Genomic DNA, 22,177 nt, shown 5'->3' on the forward strand with positions numbered 1-22,177 from the left:
TTAACTTTACTTTATTCCCTCTTTCTATTCTTTAGTTGGAGTACCCCTTCTTCATCCAAGTCATTCACGTCCTCCAATTTAGTGCTATGAAGTTTGTCCTTTTTTACAGCTAATAAGGTGAGATGACAATTGCCCACTCATTTTGATATGCTATCATCTTTTTAGACATGATATAATGCCTTATATGCCCCATGTAGAGAAGATTCTCTTTGCCAAATTCTTACTGGTCAATTGGACAATAGTCTATTCACAGGGCAATACTCATGTTTTGGACAAGTGAACAAACATTCTACAAGCAAACACAATTCTTTTTCCAAAGGAAAATACTATTCACATGGTAAAATTTTTATTTGGAAGTCATAATGTGTGATTACGAATTTTACTTCATTTTAGACGAATTGACAATGTAAGATGTTACGAAAATAGAAATGCTGCAGTGCCTCCGTCAGAAAAGTCGAGTGGCAATTTCAAAGATTAAAACAGAAACCACAGCGAGGCAGCAAGAGCACCAAAAATGGGAGGCGATGGGATCTTGGGAAGAGTCAGTGACCCGGAAGGAAGCAGAGGCAAGACGGGGGAGCGCAGAAGAAGGTGGCTCAAGAGACGAGAGAGATGGCTGGTGGTACTGGGAGTGGTGCTCCACGCTGTTTACATGCTCAGCATCTTCGACATTTACTTCAAAACTCCTATAGTCCACGGCATGGATCCTGTGATCCCCCGTTTCTCCGCCCCCGCTAAACGTCTTGTGCTTCTCGTCGGTGCGCCCTCTCTCTTACACACACACACACACAAACACATACACGCACATACACACACACACACACACACACATTAATGAAGGGATGCCATTGTTTTCTGTTTGCTTAAGCTTGTGTTTTCGAGTTGACTTCATTAATTCAGTGACTTTTATTCAAAATGGGTCATCTTGATATGCTTTCTTTTTGGATGCATTGTTCTTAATGGCAAATGGGCCAGATCAATTACGGCTTATTAAATACAGTAATTCGCTAGGTATCTGTGATTTGGGGTCTTATGTTGATCATAGCATTCAAGAGGTTCTGGTGTAATTCATCTTAGCATCTGCTTTCTTAACTAAAACAGGTATTATTTTCGTTAGAATTGCTTGGTGCAATATTAGCCGTATTAAGGTGAATAATTTGTTTGGAGAAACAGTTGTTTGGTTGGACTCAGATTGAGAAATCGGGTACTCATTTTGTAAGAGCACACGTTTTCTGTTTGATGAACTTTAAAGCTTTATATCTAAGGCCATTTGTGATGTATTAATAAAATTGCAGCGGATGGTTTAAGGGCCGACAAGTTTTTTGAGCCGGATTCAGAAGGAAATTTCCGAGCACCTTTTTTGAGAAGCATAATTAAAGAGCGAGGTCGCTGGGGAGTGTCTCATGCTCGTCCACCAACTGAATCAAGGCCTGGGCATGTTGCTTTAATTGCTGGGTTCTACGAGGACCCTAGTGCAGTTACAAAAGGTGGGATCTTTTATCCACTTGCACTGCAGTCGTACATATTATGAGAAACAATCCCAATCTGCCTTTTACTACTGCATGTTGTTCTTTATTGTATTCATTTACCTCACCAGTAAATTACATTAATGGTTAGCAAGCATTCTTTCAGCTAAAGATGCTCCACTTTAATTGCAGGATGGAAGGCCAATCCAGTTGAATTTGATTCAGTGTTCAATCGGAGCCGGCATACATTTGCCTTTGGTAGCCCAGATATTGTTCCGATATTCTGTGGTGCCTTGCCACACAGTAGTTGGGATACTTATCCTCATACTTTTGAAGACTTTGCAACTGGTACACTACAATCTTTAACACAGGCTTAATGGGAACTTGTTCATGGTTTTTGTTGCTTGAATGTATGCATAGAAGTCCATGTGATACCTTTCTAGGGATGCAAAATTTGTAAATAATTCAGTTAATCGAAATTTTTCTTGGATATAGTTTGATAGTTGTCTTTGTTGTGGTGACACCTAGTGACCAAGCTGAAGAAAATAATCTATGCCTTGTGCAAATTAAATGGGAAACACAATGGCTCGTCATTCAAAATGCGTATACAAATTACATGCAAAAACAACCACAACAAAATAGAATTGAAATAATCAATCCACTAGACACAAGCAATTTTTATGTGAAAAACTTCCAAGGTGATGGGAAAAACTACGGGATTGAAACTGAGCAAATCTTCCATTATATCATTTCTGGGATTACAAGAACAAGTCTTTCTAGCCTAGCTAGAGATCACCAATCAGCAACAAACAAATATGTTCACTAAGAGCATGCACACTCTTGGATACCTACACTAGATACCATCCTAAAGTCTCACCAAGTGGGTATTTGAAGCAAACAAATGAGGAGATCAATGAACAATCAAGACTTGTACAAATGGACTTCATATCACGAGGAGCAACATATTGAAATTTCAGTAAAATCGGGTTTCAAGCAATCTTTTGATCTTGGCTTCAATGACGTAGAAATGGGGAAGGAAAACTGCAGCTTTTTCTTTACCTTTTTGCTTGGCAAGATCCCCACACAAACCTACTAAAAACATTTACTCTTATTTTTTGGTTTCAAGCTAGTGGTAGATCCCACTATATAGGCGGGGCATACCTTTAACATATCTCACCCTCACAAAAGTTGCAAAAATTGCCATATGTAAGCATTATCTTCTTGTGCAACGTGATGGAGTACACTTTGGTCAACCCATTGCTGAATTTGTACAACAACTTTTATATTAGCTCCAACCATCATTAGTCTTGTTTTGTGACATGATTTCCTTCACTTTGGTTGATTGGAATAATTCTTTGCAGTGCAAAATATCCTCCATTTTAGATTCCAGATGGAGTTATTAGAAGCTGTGAGCTTGAACATGGTGCAAGAGCTCTTTTCCATTTAATCCACACAAAAAGCGTAATTCAGATACACTGAAGCTTTAGTACCAATTTTATTGGGGTGACACCATGTGACCAAGCCCAAGAAAAGATAATGTACCCCACATTGTTCAAAATAAATGTGAATTGCAATGGCTCATCAAGCATCCAAGATTGCACAAATCACATGCAAGAACAACCACAATAAAATATGAAATAACCAACCCACAAGCAAACAATTTTTACATAAAAACCCTCCAAGATGGAACAAAAAACATTAGGAACCAAATTTCTCAAATCTTCCACAATGTCTATAATGGAATTAAAAGAACTAGTTTTCTTAAGCTAAAGAATAAAGATCATCAATCAACAACACCATTCACAGTGTACAAACTCTTGGATGCCAACACTTCCATCACTCTAACCTGGATTTCAACAAAATAAGAGGAAAAGATCTCACCAAGTGGGTATTTGAAGCAAAAAAATGAGAAGGTCAACGTGCGACTAAGACTAGTAGAAATAACTTCACATAGTCGGGAGCATCAAAACCGAGAGTCAACCAATTGATGACCATCAAAGATGTAAAAATGTGAAAAAATATTCAAGCCTTTTCCCCCTCTTCTTACTTGTAATGGGCAACTCTATAAAATCTCCATAGTAATATAGCTCTAAGGCTCTTATTGTTCCCAACCAATCAACTATATAATTGCTTGGCAAGATTTCCATGCAAACCCACATAACAACATTGACATACATATTTTTTTTCTTTCAAGATAGTGATGTCCTGGCGCATGATTGGGACACCATCTAGCAGTCTTAAATGTTGAATTCTAATTAAAATGCAAATTGTTGGTTCTTGAATTATGCAAAGTGGCTTGTTTTCTCAAATCTTGTAGCTGCCCTTAATTTAATTGTAGTATATTTTGTTGTTGCTATTGGCTTAGGAAAGCTGCCAGTCTTAAGGTTCCTTTTGGATATCTTGATATATATTGTTGGCACAAAATTTGACATCTTAAGCCTTTAGCTAAAGTGGTGACCTAACAAAGTATTAGAGCTTTCATTCTAGGAGGTCCTGGATTCAAGTATTTTCTTAACTGTGTTTTCTCTTGTTTTATGGCCATTAAAGTGCACATTGGTCTCTGTGTATGTGTATCCATTCAAGTTTGATTTGTTTGCTTCTCCATGTGCGAGAGAGGGTTGCACTTGAGGACTCCTATGTAGTTTGATATTGGCCTGCTACCTAAGAGCTTAAAATTTTACATTAGGGGGTGAGTAACAATTCTTTCCAACGTCTTTGAAATTTGTAATTATTAATTTATTATCTTACCTTTTCTGATACAATGTTCATGCCTGTCATGGTAAATACTGTTTGGTGTCACTTTAAACAAATTATTTATAATACTTACAATAATTGCTTTATGTACATAACTAGTGTTTGCTAGTTGCTACGATCCTGGACAAGTACGTTTAATGTCAAGTACTTGTTAGAAATCTCTTATTTAAGAGTTTTTTTCATAAATAATCTTGTAATACTTTTGCAGTAAACAGTTCCACGTATAACTGGGTACTATTACTGGACAGGGAGCTCCAATAATATAATTTAAGAAAGCTTGTCCTATAGAGAAACTTTCATTGCTCTCAGTTGATTCACTACTCCCCCAATGGAAAATTTTTGTTCTGTGCCCATCATCACTAGCAATTGTAGCCCTTCATCTCCAGGAACCCCCCTCCCAATATTTCATTTCATTCAGCCAGAAACAGAAATCACAGGAGAGCTTTAGGTCGAGTTCCTTGCATTCTATTCTGCATGCTGTTGATATTGTTGATGGGAATTCCCTTGTTTGTTTGAATTGGTGCAAAGGTTGAAATTGATATTGGAGTAGGGGCTATGATCCCTACAGTCAGCAAGCTGATTTGCCAAAGCAACCTCAGCAACTGATACTGATGGTGGAGGTGCATCTGTAAATGTTGTGGTTGCAATGGTGGTGGCAACAGGTGACAAGTACGTAGAGGATAAGAAGTTTCTGGATTGGTGGATAGGGTAGAGCTGAATTTTAAGGGTTGGGTAAAGAGCTGATGAAGTTTTTGGATAGGAAAAACCAGGAGAGGGAGGAAAAGCTAATGGTGGAGAAAAGGAAGATAAAGAACAAAGTAGAATAAGAAGTTTCACTATATCTTATTTATACAATCAAATGCTTCCTTTTTACTTCAGAACACACAGTGAACTACATTTTTTAACAATTCGTTTTTAGCCCAATACTTCTTTTAGTTGAGTAGTTATCGTATAGGGGTACCAACTGAAGCCTAAACCTATTGGCTCAGTGCTTTAGTAGAAATCAACGAATTAACTTAATGCTAGACCATGGCAATTTGTCTCAAACAAGTTTCAACAAGTTAAACTTAAAGCTAGTCAGTATTTTGTTAAGTGATATTGTGCGACTATCTATACTATGTGCATTTGTTCAAATATATGTAAGCTCGATTTGAGCTCTTAGAACACACGTCGAGCTGCTTAGAAGGTGTTTCCCTTTTGTGTCATTCAATTCTATATTACATGCTTCTGTCTAACAGCTGTGCTTTAAATGTGTAAGGGTGTGCAAAAGTTGACGCAGATAACCTTTCCTCTGTCCTATCTCTTTCAGTTCCTGGAATATTTTGTTCAGTTGCATTCTCAAGAAAAATTTACCAGCATCCAATTATTCACTTGTATACTTTTTATGATTGAAGCAGATGAGATCGATTCCTCATATATGCATGTAAAAAACCCGCTATTATTTCTGATAATAGTGCTGTGAACTGTATTTGTCTTATCTTCTTGGTGATTTGTGAGCTTAAATTACTTCATCATATTCTCTCTCTCGGTAAAAGTTCTAGTGCTTCTTTAATACTTTCTTTAAAGAGTTGAAGTGGCAATATGTTTCCTCATGGTCCGCCCCTTCCCCAGACCTTGCATATGTGGGAGCTTTGTTCATCAGGCGCCCTTTTTTTTTTTTTAAATTTTTTTTATGTTTCTGGAAATGATCTGTTGTGTACAGATCGTTGTTTTTTCAATTTTAAATTTTAGGCATGATTTTACATTTTTGTATGCAACAATATGCATGTTGATATTTTGATTATTCCTTCTAGAAATAAATTGTAATGCCGTTGTCAATTTATATTTTGAATTTCATTGGATTTGTTTCACTGCTTCTTGTAAAAAAAATAAATTAGATGCTTGCCATGAATAATCTATTTGCAACTTTACAGCAGCAAATCCTTGTATTTCTATTTCTAGATTCTGTAGTTTTTTTATACTATTCATTAGTGTTTATGCAGATGCATCATTTTTGGATGAGTGGTCTTTTGATCAATTCCAGGACCTTTTGAATAGGTCTAATGAAGACCCACAAATGAATCAGTTACTTCTACAGGACAATCTTGTTGTATTTCTGCACTTACTGGGTTGCGATTCAAATGGCCATGCACATCGGCCCTATTCATCCATATACCTCAATAATGTTAAGGTAGTTGACCATATAGCAAAAAGGGTTTATGATCTTCTTGAAGGTTACTTTAAAGACAACCGGACAGCATATGTTTTTACAGCTGATCATGGAATGAGTGACAAAGGTTGGAATGTTTTCAGTATTTGTTTTTATTTGATGCATTTAATTAAATATTGTATCTTGAATATTTGCAATTGTCTTCCATAGTTTGGTCAAAACTAGAAGCATGTGCTTGCCATTGCCTAGGTGAAGAAACAAGTTGTCAAGCACTATCTATGCAATTTACTTCTTTTCCCCATATCCGCCGAAGATGACCACATGTACTTATTTTAACTGAAAAACTGAGAGATTGTAGGTAAAGTGGTAAACAAGCTAAATTATCATGAATAGGGAAGTCTTATATATAATTTAAGGTGCTAAATCCATCAGCATAGACCTGTCATTACAAATGGATCTGCTTTTTTTGAGCTGAGTAGCAGTGAAATTCCTTGAGCCCCTAAAGATTTTGTTTTCTCCAAGGCCTTGTATCTGAACGGTACCAACTTGCTTTTGCTGGACATCTGATTATTAAATATGGAACTACTTTTTTTGAGCTGAGTAGCAGCAAAATTTCTTGAGCCCCTAAAAGTTTCTGTTTTCACCAAGGCCTTGTATCTGAATGCTATGAACTTGTTTTTTCTGGAGAACTGATTATTAAATGTTGACATGCACTCTTTGTTTTAGTTTGCCGAAAGCATACTATTTCTTCACACTTATAGAGCCATCTTATTTCAACAATTTCTTTTTGTAAGCATGTCTCACAGTTAAGATGCTGGCACTGTTTTACTGATAGGAAGTCATGGCGATGGGCATCCTTCAAACACAGATACTCCCCTTGTTGTTTGGGGAGCAGGTGTCAAATATCCCAAGCCACTGTCTGGTAGCAACCATTCCAGTTGCGACTTCCGTTTTGTTGATGACCATGTGCATGACATGCCAACACCCACAGAATGGGGCCTCAATGACATAGAAAGAGTCGATGTTAATCAAGCTGATATTGCACCACTAATGGTTTTACAATCTATTTATCTTTCTTGAAATTCTTTGGTTCATGCTGTATTTTCATTTGAAGAATCCTTAAATTTTATCCTTTTGATATGTTGATTAATTGACTTTTTGGCAGTCTACTCTTCTTGGTTTGCCATGTCCTGTTAACTCTGTTGGAAATTTGCCCCTTGGATATGTTAACATGATTGAGGTAGGCTACCTTTAAATCGTTATTTTTGAGAATCATGTTGTGTCATAAAAATTATAGGGTAATTTTAACTGAATTTTCTAATTTGTGAGTTGAATTAGTCCAAGTTGAAAATAAATGTTTAGCAAATTGACAAGCATTTTAATATTAACTTCTAATGGCCAGGCAGAAGAAGTAGAAGCTGTGCTGGCTAATACAAAGCAAGTTCTCAACCAGTTTCTTCGCAAGTCACGTATCCTCATATTGTGTCAATTTTATTTCTTAGTTTTATGTTTGGTAACAAGTATTACTTTCTTGAAGTTTTAACTTTTTTTCTGCTTTTATTTTTATTTGAAAGTCATATTACTCCTTGGTATTTCTTGTTTTGAACCTGAATCGTGTGTTTTATGCCATGTATCTTTTTTCCATTTTCAAGCACGTGCTATTAATTTTTGAGGATGTGTTATTACTTTTTAGCATGTCAATAAGTTTTCTTCATTCCAACCTGCACGTCATGGGGTTTGAATCATGGAAACAGCCTCTGTACTTGTGGGATAAAGCTGTGTACATCTGATTCTCCCTGGATCCTGATTTGGCGAGAGCCCTATGTACTGGCTTGTCCTGTACATTGTCAAGATATGTGTAAAGCAAGAGAGACAAGCAGGGTCTGAATTTGCTATTATTTAAAGTTTCCTTGACAATATTAGAGATGAAGCAGGAAAATTCATTATATTTCAAGCCTTTTAAACCACTGGCACATTATGTTTCTACTTTTGAACAAATCGAATATTTGATATCTGTCAAAGACTATGGAGCTGCAATGAAGTTATCTCAAAATCTCAGAAGCTTGGCACTGGAAGGACTTCACTATTTTCAAACTTATGATTGGTTTAGGCTGATGAGTTTAGTTACTCTTGGATACATTGGTTGGATGGTCTATCTTGTTATCCATGTGCTACAGTCTTATACATCTTTGCCCGTGAATTTTTTCAGAAAGGAGCAAGCAGTTCATCTGAAGAATGATGCTGGAAAAGTAATGTTTATAATTTTAGGAGTAAAATTAATGTAGTAATCAATGGTTTTAAGAAATTTGTGTCTTTAGAATACTTTCCAAAGAATAAAAGAACTTACTAAAAAGGAAAATTTAGTCTTTAGTACATAGCATTGAATAGCTTAAGCATGATTCTCGTGGTATGTTTTGTCCCATTTGTGTGATCAAATGAAAGAATATGGCTTTTTTAATTAATTTTCATACGGCTCATGCCTTGAATTTGGATTCGCTTATTGCTTTCTAAGCCTCTTTGCAATTAAATTCTTATGAATTTCCATTGCAAATCCGTGCAAAGCTACTTCATTTTCACACTAATTGTCTTTGAACATCATCACTCAGAAGTAAATATGAAATCATGTTCTTGCCTACTTGTGCATTAAAATTCTCACGCAATTTGTTTTCTATGGCAGGTGTATCTATGTGGATGCTTGTTGATGGGAGTACTTTGTATATTATTGTTCTTGGAGGACTCTCCACCTCTTTACCATGCATACACTGGAATGACAATATTTCTCTGGACGCAAATATTTAGTGAATATCAGTTTCTGAAAGCATTATGGAGAATCTTTCATGGGAGAAAATACGATTATATCATTAAATTCCTTGTCACTTGTGCTGTTTCAATATTCATTCTTGAATTTCTGGTATGGCTGTCAAACATGCTGTTATTGCCTTGTCATCAGCCATAAAATATTGGTAGTGGGTCTTTCTTAAGAGCATTTTAAGTCATACTATATAATACCTTGTGCAGGTGAACAGCTTTACTGACAGGAAGCTCTATACTTGGTGTTTTTTGGTGGTGGGGCTTGTTGCTTCTTTTTATCTTTTTCACATCATTCCATGGAGATCTGTCATACCAATCTTTGTGTTGGTTGCATGTTGGTTTTTATCGGTTTTTACTTTGATGCCAGCAGAAATTCCTGATAACAATCAATTAGTGTAAGTCAATTTCCTTGACTCTCTTCCTCCCTTGTTCTGAGTTCTTTGGTTTGTAAAATTATAGAAAAATGGTACTCTAGTGTAATTAAGCCAAACCAAGCCTTTTTTGATATTATGTCAATGCGTAAGCTCGGTGCCAAAGTACATATCCCCATCTTTGCAATGTAGAAAGATTGAGATGTTTGCTTATTCCTAATCACTTTGAAACTTGAACCATTTTTTTTTTCCATAAATGTGCGTAATAGGTAATACGTGTAAAATCTCAATGGAGCAGGAGAAGCTGTTAGGATCACTCCCCCCTTTCAGTTGTTATCTTGTTGTTTCTCCAAGTTACTGAAATTAGGGTGTATGGACCAAGAAAGACTTTGAAAAGCATTGGCATATGCAAATTTATTTGTGAATGCTAATTATGTTGCGAGGAAGTTCCTTCTTAGAATTGGAGTACAATGAATGTAATTCTCCCTCAATGTAAGGATTGATGTGGAGCAAACTTGCCCAAATTGATGTTTCTTTCCAAGCATTGGTCAAAGATCAATTTTGTACATCACATCACATGATGTAACAGCCTCATGCCAACTCCGGTGAGGTATTGCTCGCTTTGGTCCACTTCCCATTCAGTTTTATCCTATAAAAGGGTCTCACATATTGGAGTGTGAACCAACCTCATAAGCCCAAGATCTCCCTTGTACACATATAATGTGGAACCATGACATGCTCTCTTGTCCGATCTATGACACCGTTGTTAGAGTGGCCCATGCCTTTGTGTAGGATCCACCCACATGATAGTACCCCTAGGGTGGCTTTGATACCAATTGTAACGGTCTTGGTCCAACTCTAGTGATTGGTGAGTATTATTTGCTTTTGCCCACTGGCAAGTTGCCTCACATAATTGAAGTGTGAACTAATATTTTAAGCCCAAGATCTTCCTATTAGACATCCGATGTGGGACCATCACTTGCTCTCCTGTGTGATCTCTAATGCCTCATTGGAGTGGCCCACTCCTTTGTGTAGTATCTACCCACATGATAATACCACTAGGATGGCTTTGATACCAAATGCAATGGTTTGGGTCCAACTCCATGAGGTATTGTTTGCTTTGGCTCACTAGTCTCACAGTTGTGTCCCATAAAAGGTGCCTTATATAATTAGAGTGTGAACCAACCTTATAAACCCAAGATCTGCCTAGTATACATTTGATGTGGTGCCATGACACTTGCTCACAGGGGATGCATGGATTTGAAGTAAGCTATGTTAGGTGTTGATTGCTATGCATCTAAAATCACCTTTTGTTTTTCCTTTTATGGGCCCCTAGGTGGGGTGGGTGGGGAATTAGTTCTTCTGGATGCCATTTTTTTAAGGTCTAGTACATATAGAAAGTGCATGCTCTGGCAAACTGAGAATTTGCACGAACATCTAAAATACGGTATATTTTTGTTCTAGGTCACTAATCTAGCAATCCAAAGATTCTAATCAATTTCTTCCATATGACAAAGCTTTGGGCGTCATAATTTTATTCTATCATTATTAATATATTTCACCTAGGAAATGCTTTTTAAATTTAGGAACACCTCAACAACCTTCCATAAATATTTAAGTGTCAGTGCACATTTCTCACTTATATATAAGCATACTCTTAATGTTTAGCATTTTAGTGCATATTGCATACTGCATTCCTGTTGACATTCCATGATACAGAACGTTCCACTTTCTTGGTAACATTGGACTCCTGTACTAATCAGTAGACTTGGTACACATTTTTCACCTATATATTGATATAAGCATACTCCTAATGTTCTGCATTTTAGTGCATAAAACTGAATTCCTGTTCTGATCTCATGAACCAGAAAATTCCCAGATGATATTGGACTCTAGTACTAGGATATGATTACTCACAAAGCTACCAATCTTGTATAAATTCATTGTGGAAAGTATACCAAAAAAAAAATCAGCTAGCTTGAGACCAGTGTGTTTAGTTTTTATTTGATATGAGTAGGTTATAATAATGACTTATTTGTATGCAGAATTGCAAGTGGAGCTCTGATTATCATGATAGCAGTGGCAGTGAGGTATCTAGATGTGCGTACGGAAAGGGATAAGTATTGGCTTTGCATTATGAATCATGATATGAAGAAACATAGGTTCCCACTGCTCTTTCACTTACAGGTGCGTGTCTTGTCTTTCTGTGGGATTAAAATCTGTAAGTTCCTTCAATCTGAATTGATTTGTTTTTCTTTTTCCTCTAAAAGTAGGTTCTGTTGGTGGTATTGTCATTGTTGATGGTATCACTGTCTACATCTCATAGAACCCAGAAGCAGGAACTGCTTGCATTGCACCAACTGATTAACTGGTCCATTGCTGGTAAGTGCAGGGAGGCCTTTTTTTTTTTTTAATATACATATTTTCTCTTTTCCTTTCTGTTTTTTATGCTGTGTCACTGCTATTCAGGTAAATACTATGAAGCATGGAATAATGGTTTTTTCTTTCTTTTTTTTTCTTTTTTTTTTTTTTGAATTTTTTACATCATATTTTATAGATTTAAGATTCTAAGACACAAATATGAATATATATTTTTTTATGCTTTTTATATTCATATCTGTTGACAGCTAGAGATTATTTTCTTATATACTTTTTATATTCGTATCAATTGATAGTTAGAATCTAAAAGTTTTAGAATAAGTAGGAATAAGATAGAATATATGAAATGTAATTATAGTAATGTAAGGGGGAATATTGGGGAGAAGATTAAACTTGATAATTAAAAATTTAATAGCACTAGTAGATTTCGAGATCTTGAATTATAGCGGGAGGGGAAATTGAAGAGGATGTAACACATAGAGTTAAAGTAGCTTGGGTAAAATGGAGGAGTGGATCAACCATTTTGTGTGATCGTAGAATACCATTAAATTTAAAAGGAAAGTTATATAATACGGCTATAAGGCCAGCCATGATTTATGGACAGAATTTTGGGCAACTAAGAAACATGTGCAAAAAGTTAAAGTTGCCAAAATGAGAATGTTAAGGTGGATGAGTGGTATAACATAAAAGATAAATTAAGGAATAAGCATATATGCAATAAACTAGGCATTGCACCGGTTGAAGAGAAGATAAGGGAAGGGCGTCTTAGATGGTTTGGGGATTGAAATGGAGGCCTAGTTGTGCACCTGTGAGAAGGAGTGAGTTATTGTTTTTGGTATTAAAAGGGGTATGGGTGGACCTAAAATAACATGAAAAGAGGCAGTGAGGAAGGATTTAATTAGCTCTTAAGCTATAGGAGAAAAATGCTTTCGATTAGGTGAATTGGAGGAAAATGATTCATGTAGTTGACTCCATCTAGTGGGACTTAAGACGTATTCTTGTTGTTGTTGTATTAGTAGATTGTTACTTGGTAGAAGAGAGGAAGAGAGATGCTCGGTACACTAGGGCTGGGTCCTTCTTTAATCACTACTCAACAAGATTATGCAAATGAGAAATATATCCTTCTCAAGATGGAGTATTTTCCTAGTTTTTTACAAATATTATCCATTGTAGAAGTTCCCAAAGATTCGGTAAACAACTCTAAGTCATCTTATAATCTCATTGACCTTATACAAATCACATTTTTTAAGAGCTCCTCTCAAGTAAAATGGCTGTCAATATCAACATACTTGGTTCACTCGTAGAATATTAGATTAGATGCAATTTAGGCAACTGTCTGATCATTAAACCTAAGCTCCATAGATTGTGACTAAATCAAGTTCTTCTAGTTTGCACCTCAATCGAATCAACTCACATGTAATGTGTGCCGTAGCTTTATATTTGACTCAACACTTGGTTTGTTCTTACTTTTCCATGACGTCGAGTTACCACCACCGAGCACACAATATCTAGTGGTGGATTTCCAATAACAAAGGGATCTATCCTAATTTGCATTATTATAACCATCAACTTGAGTATGGCCGTGATTTTCATAAAGCAAACTATGACCTGGTGAACTCTTGAGTATATCGAACTTGAAATGATTGGATCTCATTTACTAGTTTATGGAGTATCAAGAATTGACTAACAACACTTAAAAGTAGATATCTAGTTGACTGTAAGATAATTCAATTGTCAAACCAATCTTCTATAGCGTGCACAATCAGATAGCATTTCACCTTCCTCAGCTGCAAGTTTTGTGTTTGGACTCATAGAGTATTGTCGGGCTCTGCTGTCAACATCCATGTTTTAGTATTAGGGCAAGAGCATATTTCCTTTGAGAGAGATATTCCATGACGAGATATGCCAACCTCAATGCTCAAAGAGTATCTCTAGTGACTACCGTCCTTGGATTGAAACTTACTTTGAAAGAACATTTTCAACTTTGCAGTTCCTTTACTGTCATCCCCTATGATCACAGTAGCATCCTTGTAAACAATTAAGGGGCATTTGGCAGGTTATACTGTAGGACTCACATGAACATGATCTCTAGAATGTTGGACCTTGGATGTCCATGTTTTGGAGCGAATCTTATATGCAGGCATCTTGTATTCCTTGGGCAGACAAGGTGCACTCAAAACATAGGAATTCAGTACCCACCTCTCCCTTATATAATCTTGTATTTCCATTAGGGCTGTAATTGAGGTGTGCTGCTAGTGAAATGCTCGGTGCTCAACTCAATAATGGTTTGCTTGAACTTGTTTGTTAGGTTAAATGAGCTGAGCTCGAGCTCAAATTTAAGCTCTTTGATTAAACAAGACAAGTTCGAGCTGGTTCGTACTCGGCTTGTTGGGATCGCGAGTTGGCTCGTTTCACAATTTGCGAGCCGGCTTGTTTAACAGTTTGCGCCGACTCGTTTATTAGATCGTTTATTAGTTCTTTAGTAACTCGTTGACTAACTCGATATTAAGCTCGTGAACTAGCTCAATATTAGGCTCATGAATGAAATATTAATCACATTGATGATTAAACATTTGATTTTAGATTTTTTACTTAAAAAAATATTTTTCTCAAATTATATTTATTAATTATCAATTTATTAAATTAGTTAGTGGCTTGGTTCATTTAATAGTTTGAAATAAACTTTAGTTGAGTTGAGTTTGAGCTCAAGCTCAACTCGTTTATATGTGAAATGAGTTTTAGTCAAGTCGAGCTCGAGTTATTTATATGCTAAATGAGCTGAGCTCGAACAGAAGATTTAAAGCTCGAGTCGAGCTCGAGCTCATTTATAAATAAATGAGTCGAGCTTGAGCTCACCACAACTCGACTTGGCTTAGCTCGTTTGCAGCCCTAATTTTCATGGGAATCCAACTTTATGGGATAAAAATATCATTGCCATTTATTGCTCTTTGGCACGATGACAACAACCTTAGTATTGCTTTTCCTTCCATCTATAGTTTGGCTTGTGAAAAGGATGCCCTCATTAGTCATCATCTCCAAATCGTGGATCAAGGGATTTTCTAGAATATTTCTTTTACTAGGAATGTGGTCGATTGGGAACTTCATGCACTCTTTGACTTTTACAACAATCTTTATAACTTCAGATACCAAAACATCCCCGACGAACCAACATGGACTTTGGACAGAAATAGTATTTTCACTGTTAGATTTTTCCACAAGTTCTATCCCATGGGAATAAATTGCAAGAACTCCCGTTGGATTTATGTAAGCAGGCTTGCAGCCCCTTCAAAGGTTGCTGTTTTGTTTGGGAGTCTACACGTGGAAATATTTTAACCTTAGGGAATCTACAAAAAAGGGGTTTTACAACCAATGTCTTAAATTTCGATTTCAACTCAAATTTCAAAGCACCAAAAGAATGGAAATTTTGACGAAAATTTCGATCGATTTTGGTTTGAAAAAATAACAAAGATTAGTAGTAAATCATGGAATTCTTTGTGAAACTTTAGAAATTGTTAACAAACATAATAATATAAGTTTTAGGACTAATATATTACAAATTAAATACATCTATGTTTTGTCTGAGGTGGAAAAGTTGTAAAATAGTTGTATGTGTATCAAACATATTTGTAAGATAATGTACATTAAACATATTCAGTTAATATAAATGAAATTCATAAATCATTTAAATATTATTTATTATACAAATAATGATAATTTAGACATGAACGGTTAAATAAAATGTTACTGTAAATTTATTTTTTTCATATAATTTCAAAAGCACTTGTAATAATATTTTGTTTTGATAAAATAAATAAAATAAATTAAGAGAGAAATTTCACTCCTAAATCTCTCATTTGAATTCCTACGAAATTTCATTATATGGTTAAAATTTCGACAATTTTCGCTAAAATTTCAAGATTTTGATAAATTTTGGATGATTCGTTGAGATTTCAATGTTAATTATGCAAGACGAAAATTGACTGCCATTTCGATTTCGAGGGTGACGAAAATCGGAAATTTCGACAATTTTGTGGAAATTTAAGGCTAGGCTTACAACAAATAGATGTTTTCTTTGTATGGTTGATGCAAAACGGTCAACCACATTTTTCTCCAGTGTCCTTGGACAAGAAATTTGTGGAACATGGCTGTGTCCTTGACTGGATATCAGTGGGTTTTTGCAAATTCTTTGGGAGGAAATATTTGGGCTTGGAAAGGCATCTGAGCTACTAGTAAAGAGGAGCAAGCTAGTTATTTTTAATGGTGCTTGAAGAGGTAGGGATAGACCTAAAATAACTTGGAATGAGGTTGTGAAGAAGGATTTAATAGCTCTTAAGTGAGGAAAATGCCTTTGATTTTGTGAATTGGTAGAAAAGGATTCATATAGCCGACCTCACCTGGTGGGACTTAAGGCTTGTTGTTGTTGTTGTTGTTGGGTGGTGTTGTGAGCTTGCCCTTGTGGAGTTGTTGTATAGAGAGACCCTTTTAAAAAATAAAAATAAAAAAAGAAAAAAGAAAATGGGGTCTTATGTTGAAATTGGATTTTAAGCTTATGATAAGGTGATCTAAAGCTTCTTGGACAAGATTATGGCTAGAAAGGTTTTGGCCTAAGGTGGAGGAAATGGAATAGAGGGTGTCTATCTTCTTTGATGTTTTCTGTCTTAGTAAATGGCGAAGCCAAGTTTTGGTTTCATGTGTCTAGGGGTCTAAGACAGGGAGATCCTCTTTCTCCCTATCTCTTTAATATCATGGTTGATGCCTTGAGTAGGATGATTGAGAGAGGGCTGATAGAGGGTTGGCAGAGGGGATTAAGGTATTTTATGAGAATTGCATCATTTCTCATCATTCTCTTCAAGCTGCTTCTCTAATTTGTTGACTATCTTACGAGCGTTTGGGGTGAAATTAATTTCTCTAAGAACAGCTCATCATTCTCTTCAAGCTGCATCTCTAATTTGTTGACTATCTTACGAGTGTTTGGGGTGAAATTAATTTCTCTAAGAACAGTTTGGTGGATCTGGGTATTAATGTGGATTCTTTTGCTAGGTTAGCTAGTTGTGCCATTTTGACTTGGCCTATTACTTATTTAAGTGTCCCCCCTTGGTGGTAATTCCAATGCGGACTCTTTATGGCACCCTGTTTTTGAGAGAGTGGCTAAGAGACTGGACGGGTGGAAAGGAGCATTCTTCACGTTAGGGGGTTGTATTACGCTTATCCATGCCTGTCTATCTTCTATCCCTTTATAATTACCTTTAGTTTTTCTAGAATCCCTGTGAAATTAGCGAGGAGGCTTGAGAAATTAATGAGGGATTTCTTATGGTCTAGTGGGGGAGAGGTTAGTAGAGATCATCTTGTAGGTTGGAAGACTGTATGAAGGTCTAGAAGTGGGGAGGCTTGGGTCTTGGTAACTTGGTGTCTAAAAACATCTCTTTGGTGGGGAAATGGTTATGGTGCTATCCTTTAGAACGGAATTCTCTTTGGCATAAGGTATTTGCAGTAAATTTGGAATGCTACAAAATGGTTGGGATGCTAAAGTAGGAATTAACATTACTTATTTGGGTCCTTGGAAATTTGTATCTCAGATTTATGATTATTTCCTTCCTAAAGTACATTATACAGTGGGTAATGGGGGAGCATATTTGCTTTAGGGAGGATCCTTGGGTGGGGAGATGCCTTTGGCTAGTACTTTCCCTCATCTTTTTCATTTATCAAATCTTCATGACACCCTGATTTCTGCTTTTCTTCTTTTGCAAGAAGATGGGCATTCTTGGAACTTCCATTTTGGGATAAATCTAAATGAGAGAGAGATTAATGAAATGATTCTTTTGAGCGGGTTGCTTAATTCTTTTCATGCACATTTGGGAGTGATGATAGGGTTTGGAGTTTAGATCCTTCTTGGGAGTTCTCTTGTAAATCTTTTTTCACTTACTTGACTTGTGATTCTACTGCAGATCCTTTTGCTTTGTATCCTTTGATTTGGAAAGCTAAAGCTCCCTAAAAAATAAATGCTTTTATTTGGACTGCAGTACTTGAAAGAATTAATACTAATGATTCGCTTCTAAAGAGAAGACCTAATATGGCCCTGTCCCCCGACATTTTTGTCCTTTGCATGAGGAGTGAAGAGACTTGTGCACATCTCTTTCCTCATTGCCCTTTCACTTTGGCTATTTGGAGTAAGTTGTTTGGTATATTTGGTGAAAGTTGGGTTTGTCTATACACTTTGAAGGCCTTTTATACTGTAACTTTTAGGTGTTTTGGCAAAGGAAAGGATAGGAAAGGTCTATGGTGTTGCGTCGTTATGGCTGGTATTTGGTGTGGAGTAGAGTGGTATATCTTGCGTCGCTATGGGTGTCCAGCAAATGGGGTCTTTTGTCGTCATGTTCTCTGGAAGACTTGTAGCGGAGCGGAATTGGTTGGCCCTGTTACATTGAGTTTAGGTTGCATTCTTCATCACTAGTTTTTATTCAGGTAAACGGAGGATTTCTTATTCTCCTTGTCTTTTTTCTTTTCCTTTCTCTTTCTAATTTTCTGATGTACATTCTTCTCCTTTTTAAGCCTGCCCTTCAGCCCTTGTGGACTCCCTCAAATAACAACAACAACAACAACAACAACAACAACAACAATAATGATAAACTATTATTATTGTCGTTGTTGTTATTTGTGTTCATTATTATTGTTCATTTTCAGTATTCTTGTTATAATTATTTACTAATAATAGTAATAATAATGATAATAAATAATAATTTTTTTTTACTAGTTGTATTATTATTAAAAATTATTATTGTTGTTTGTTTTGTTTTCATTGTTATGATTATTATTACAAAATATTTTAAATAATTATTTTTTAATTTATTACTAATAAATATTTGTTTGATTTCTGCTGCTATTATTATTATTATTATTGGGATACCCATGTTATGCCAAATATTGCAGTCTTATATACCTAGCAATCCTCAAGAGTGAACCCAACAAAAATATTTTAGATGAGATAGTAATCCTACTCCTGTGCATAAGATTCCCAATTCTAGGAGGGCATTTAGGATGACCTGAGCCAAATGCCCCTTAAGAGTTATGCATATGGCAGCATGGTGGTTAAAAAAAAGAAGAGCGAATCATTGCACTTCTCAGAAGACCAAATTGCATGACAACATTGCTAAACCTGTCAAACACACCTTGGGAGACTCTTTATTTGTTGAGGTAACAACCCAATCAGACTCCCCCTGATAAAAAAATCCAGGAAGTTGCTTCTTATAGACTTCATGTATATACCATTTAAGAAAACATTTTTACATCTACCAAATCTAAATGCCAGTGAACAGTAGCAACAACAGCAATTCTAGTAATTGAGGAGAAAGTATCTCAATAATCAACATCATAAACTTGACCATACCCCATTGAGATCAAGTGAGCTTTTAATCTATTAACAGTGCCATGAGGAATAAACTTCAAAGTAAACACCCATCGGTGCCCAACAACTCTTCACCTGGGGGAAGTGAAACTAACTCCCAAGTATCATGTACTACAAGGCATGAATTTCCTCTTACACTGCTGGTTTCCATCCAATCTAAGTCAATGCCTCCAAAACAGATATAAAGAGATATGGTAATTGAGGAGAAAGTATCTCAATAATCAACATCATAAACTTGACCATACCCCATTGAGATCAAGTGAGCTTTTAATCTATTAACAGTGCCATGAGGAATAACCTTCAAAGTAAACACCCAACGGTGCCCAACAACTCTTCACCTGGGGGAAGTGAAACTAACTCCCAAGTATCATGTACTACAAGGCATGCATTTCCTCTTATTCTTCTTCTTCTTTTCCTCTCTCTCTCTCGATGCTTCATCATTTGGTATTAGAGAAAAAATTATCTCTCTTTCTTCCACATCTCACTCATTCATTTTCACCTTCAATCCTTTCTTCCGCTTCTTCCTTTTCTATTTTTCTCTTATATTTTGTGTGGAGGGGGGAGATCTTTCATATCTTTCGAGATCCACCCTTCAATATGGGGTCAAAAAAGGCCAAAATAAGTTAGTTTAGCCTTATAAAAAGAAAATGGATTCTTGAACCCCTTTCACGCATATCTCATGTAAATGTGAGATATCTAAGTCATATAAGTAAAGAGATCTATTCATTGATAAGAAAAAGAAAAAAAAAAAATTGTAAATGGCGATTCGACTGATGATAAAATAGAATCTTGGGTTGTGAACATGATTTGATTGATGATAAAGAAAAAGAATTCTTCTCTTGGTTAAGTTCTCCACCTTAACGACAGAAAAAATGATTGATCAAATTCTTTTGAGTTAGGCTCCTAATGATGATTGATCAAAGAATGACATTGGTTATCAAATGATTACAAAACTGAGAGCAATGTACGTATAATAGTTAGTTGACATTGACTAAAAGGTATGTAATGAATTATAAGTTTAACACATCCTGTTTAGTAGAAAGATGGATATTCCTTGCTCCTTATCAGAAAAAAGGATTGATCAAATTTTATTCGGTCCAACTCATCATCCTTGTCATTAGTATGCTTGCTTGCAATAATTGCGGCCTGTCGTGAGAATTGATTATTGCATCTTTTATGCATTTCTAGTACTATTACTAGTGCATCTTAATTGGCTAGTTGTAAATAGCCCTATCAGTAAAGGAGGTCACATCAGAAAAAATGATAAAACAAGAGGTATTATGACACGATAACCCTTGTAAGTATGTGAATACCCGAAGAACAAGTATTTAATAAAGGTACACTTGTCAACACCAAAGGCAAATGGATGAATAAAACGTACAACAATAACAACAACAAGCCTTAAGTCCCACTAGGTGGGGTCGGCTACATGAATCCTTTTTCGCCAATTCACCCGATCTAGATCATTTTCCTTTATTAGATTAAAGCTATTAAATCCTTCCTCACAACCTCATTTCAAGTTATTTTAGGCTTACCCCTACCCTTTTCGTGTCAGAAACCATAACTAACTCACTCCTCCTCACAGGTGTTCTACTAGTCTTGTGTTTCAAATGCCCAAACTATCTAAGCCGTCCCTCCCTTATCTTATTTTCAACCGGTGGGAGGGGCGACTTAGATGGTTTTGGGCATTTGAAACTCAAGCCTAGTAGAGCATCTATGAGGAAGAGTGAGTTAATTATGATTTCTGGCATGAAAATGGGTAGGGGTAGGCTTAAAATAACTTGGAATGAGGTTGTGAGGAAGAATTTAATAGCCCTTAATCTAATAAAGGAAAAATGCTTTGGATTGGGTGAATTGGCGGAAAAGGATTTATGTAGCTGACCTCACCTAGTGGGACTTAAGGCTTCTTGTTGTTGTTGTAGTTGTATGTTTTGTTCATCCATTTTCCCTTGGCGTTGACAAGTGGACCTCTATTAAAATCTTGTTCTTGGGCTATTCAAACACTTACAAGGGTTATTGTGCCGTAATGCCTCTTCTTTTATCTTTTTTATCGTTTCTGCTGATGTGACCTCCTTGATGATAAAAATGATAAAACAAGTGGTAGGATGAACAAAACATATGAATCCAAAATATGAGGTGGTAGTAAAAAAAAGCTGGCTTTGAAGGGAAGAAGGAATGAGGCAACTGGCCATGAAAAATTAGTCAAATAACATGTAAGAAAGACTGCATCAGCCAAACAAGTTTTAGGGGGTGTCCGGCTGGGTTATCTTCAAGGGTTCTTAGGAATATGGCCTCTGGAATGTTGGATATCTGCATTTGGGAAACCATGGAAATCTCACATGGCATTTTGGATTTCTAGGAATGTACTCCCAAAACATGGGCATTCAACACTGTCACACTTAGTTAATCTTAGATTCCCATTGGAGTCCAAATTCATGAGGAAAAAGAATAGTCTTACCATCACTACTCCTGGACAGAATTGCCCTTTCTTGTTCGCTGATAATAATAATTATTGTTTGTTTTTATTATTATGATTATTATATTATTGTTGTTGTTGTTGTTGTTTATATTGTTATGATGATGATGATGATGATGATGATTATGATATCGAAAGATGTTATTAAGAACTATTACAAATATTATTGTTATATAAACTTATGTGCAGTACAAGATTGTGCATTATATTATTATCATTACAAGTTTAGAGTATTCTTGGAATATTCTTGAGATAACATTAGAATACTCATGGTACGTCAAAACACTATTAACATATATTCCTAATTGGATAATAATCTTTTTCCTGGGTATAAGATGCCCAAAAAGTTATTCCGAGATGTCATTTAGG

General features: G+C 36.0%; 1 protein-coding gene across 2 annotated transcripts in view; it reads left to right on the forward strand.

Annotated features, from left to right (window-relative positions):
* The first annotated feature begins 435 nt into the window (after window positions 1-435).
* Window positions 436-22,177, forward strand: part of LOC131168524 (GPI ethanolamine phosphate transferase 1) — a 44,427-nt gene continuing 22,685 nt past the window's right edge. Inside the window, exons 1-12 of one of the 2 annotated variants that reach the window (XM_058128024.1) lie at window positions 436-758; window positions 1,296-1,487; window positions 1,659-1,814; window positions 6,203-6,496; window positions 7,205-7,422; window positions 7,535-7,609; window positions 7,772-7,838; window positions 8,293-8,618; window positions 9,047-9,280; window positions 9,388-9,575; window positions 11,597-11,738; window positions 11,825-11,933. In XM_058128024.1, coding sequence (XP_057984007.1) covers window positions 515-758; window positions 1,296-1,487; window positions 1,659-1,814; window positions 6,203-6,496; window positions 7,205-7,422; window positions 7,535-7,609; window positions 7,772-7,838; window positions 8,293-8,618; window positions 9,047-9,280; window positions 9,388-9,575; window positions 11,597-11,738; window positions 11,825-11,933 — 2,245 coding nt within the window. In that variant the 5' untranslated portion in view covers window positions 436-514. The remainder of the gene's footprint in view (window positions 759-1,295; window positions 1,488-1,658; window positions 1,815-6,202; window positions 6,497-7,204; window positions 7,423-7,534; window positions 7,610-7,771; window positions 7,839-8,292; window positions 8,619-9,046; window positions 9,281-9,387; window positions 9,576-11,596; window positions 11,739-11,824; window positions 11,934-22,177) is intronic. The other variant, XM_058128025.1, reaches the window with a different exon arrangement.

Source organism: Malania oleifera, chromosome 11 (assembly GCF_029873635.1).
Source record: "Malania oleifera isolate guangnan ecotype guangnan chromosome 11, ASM2987363v1, whole genome shotgun sequence".
In the NCBI taxonomy this organism is placed as follows: Eukaryota; Viridiplantae; Streptophyta; class Magnoliopsida; order Santalales; family Ximeniaceae; genus Malania; species Malania oleifera.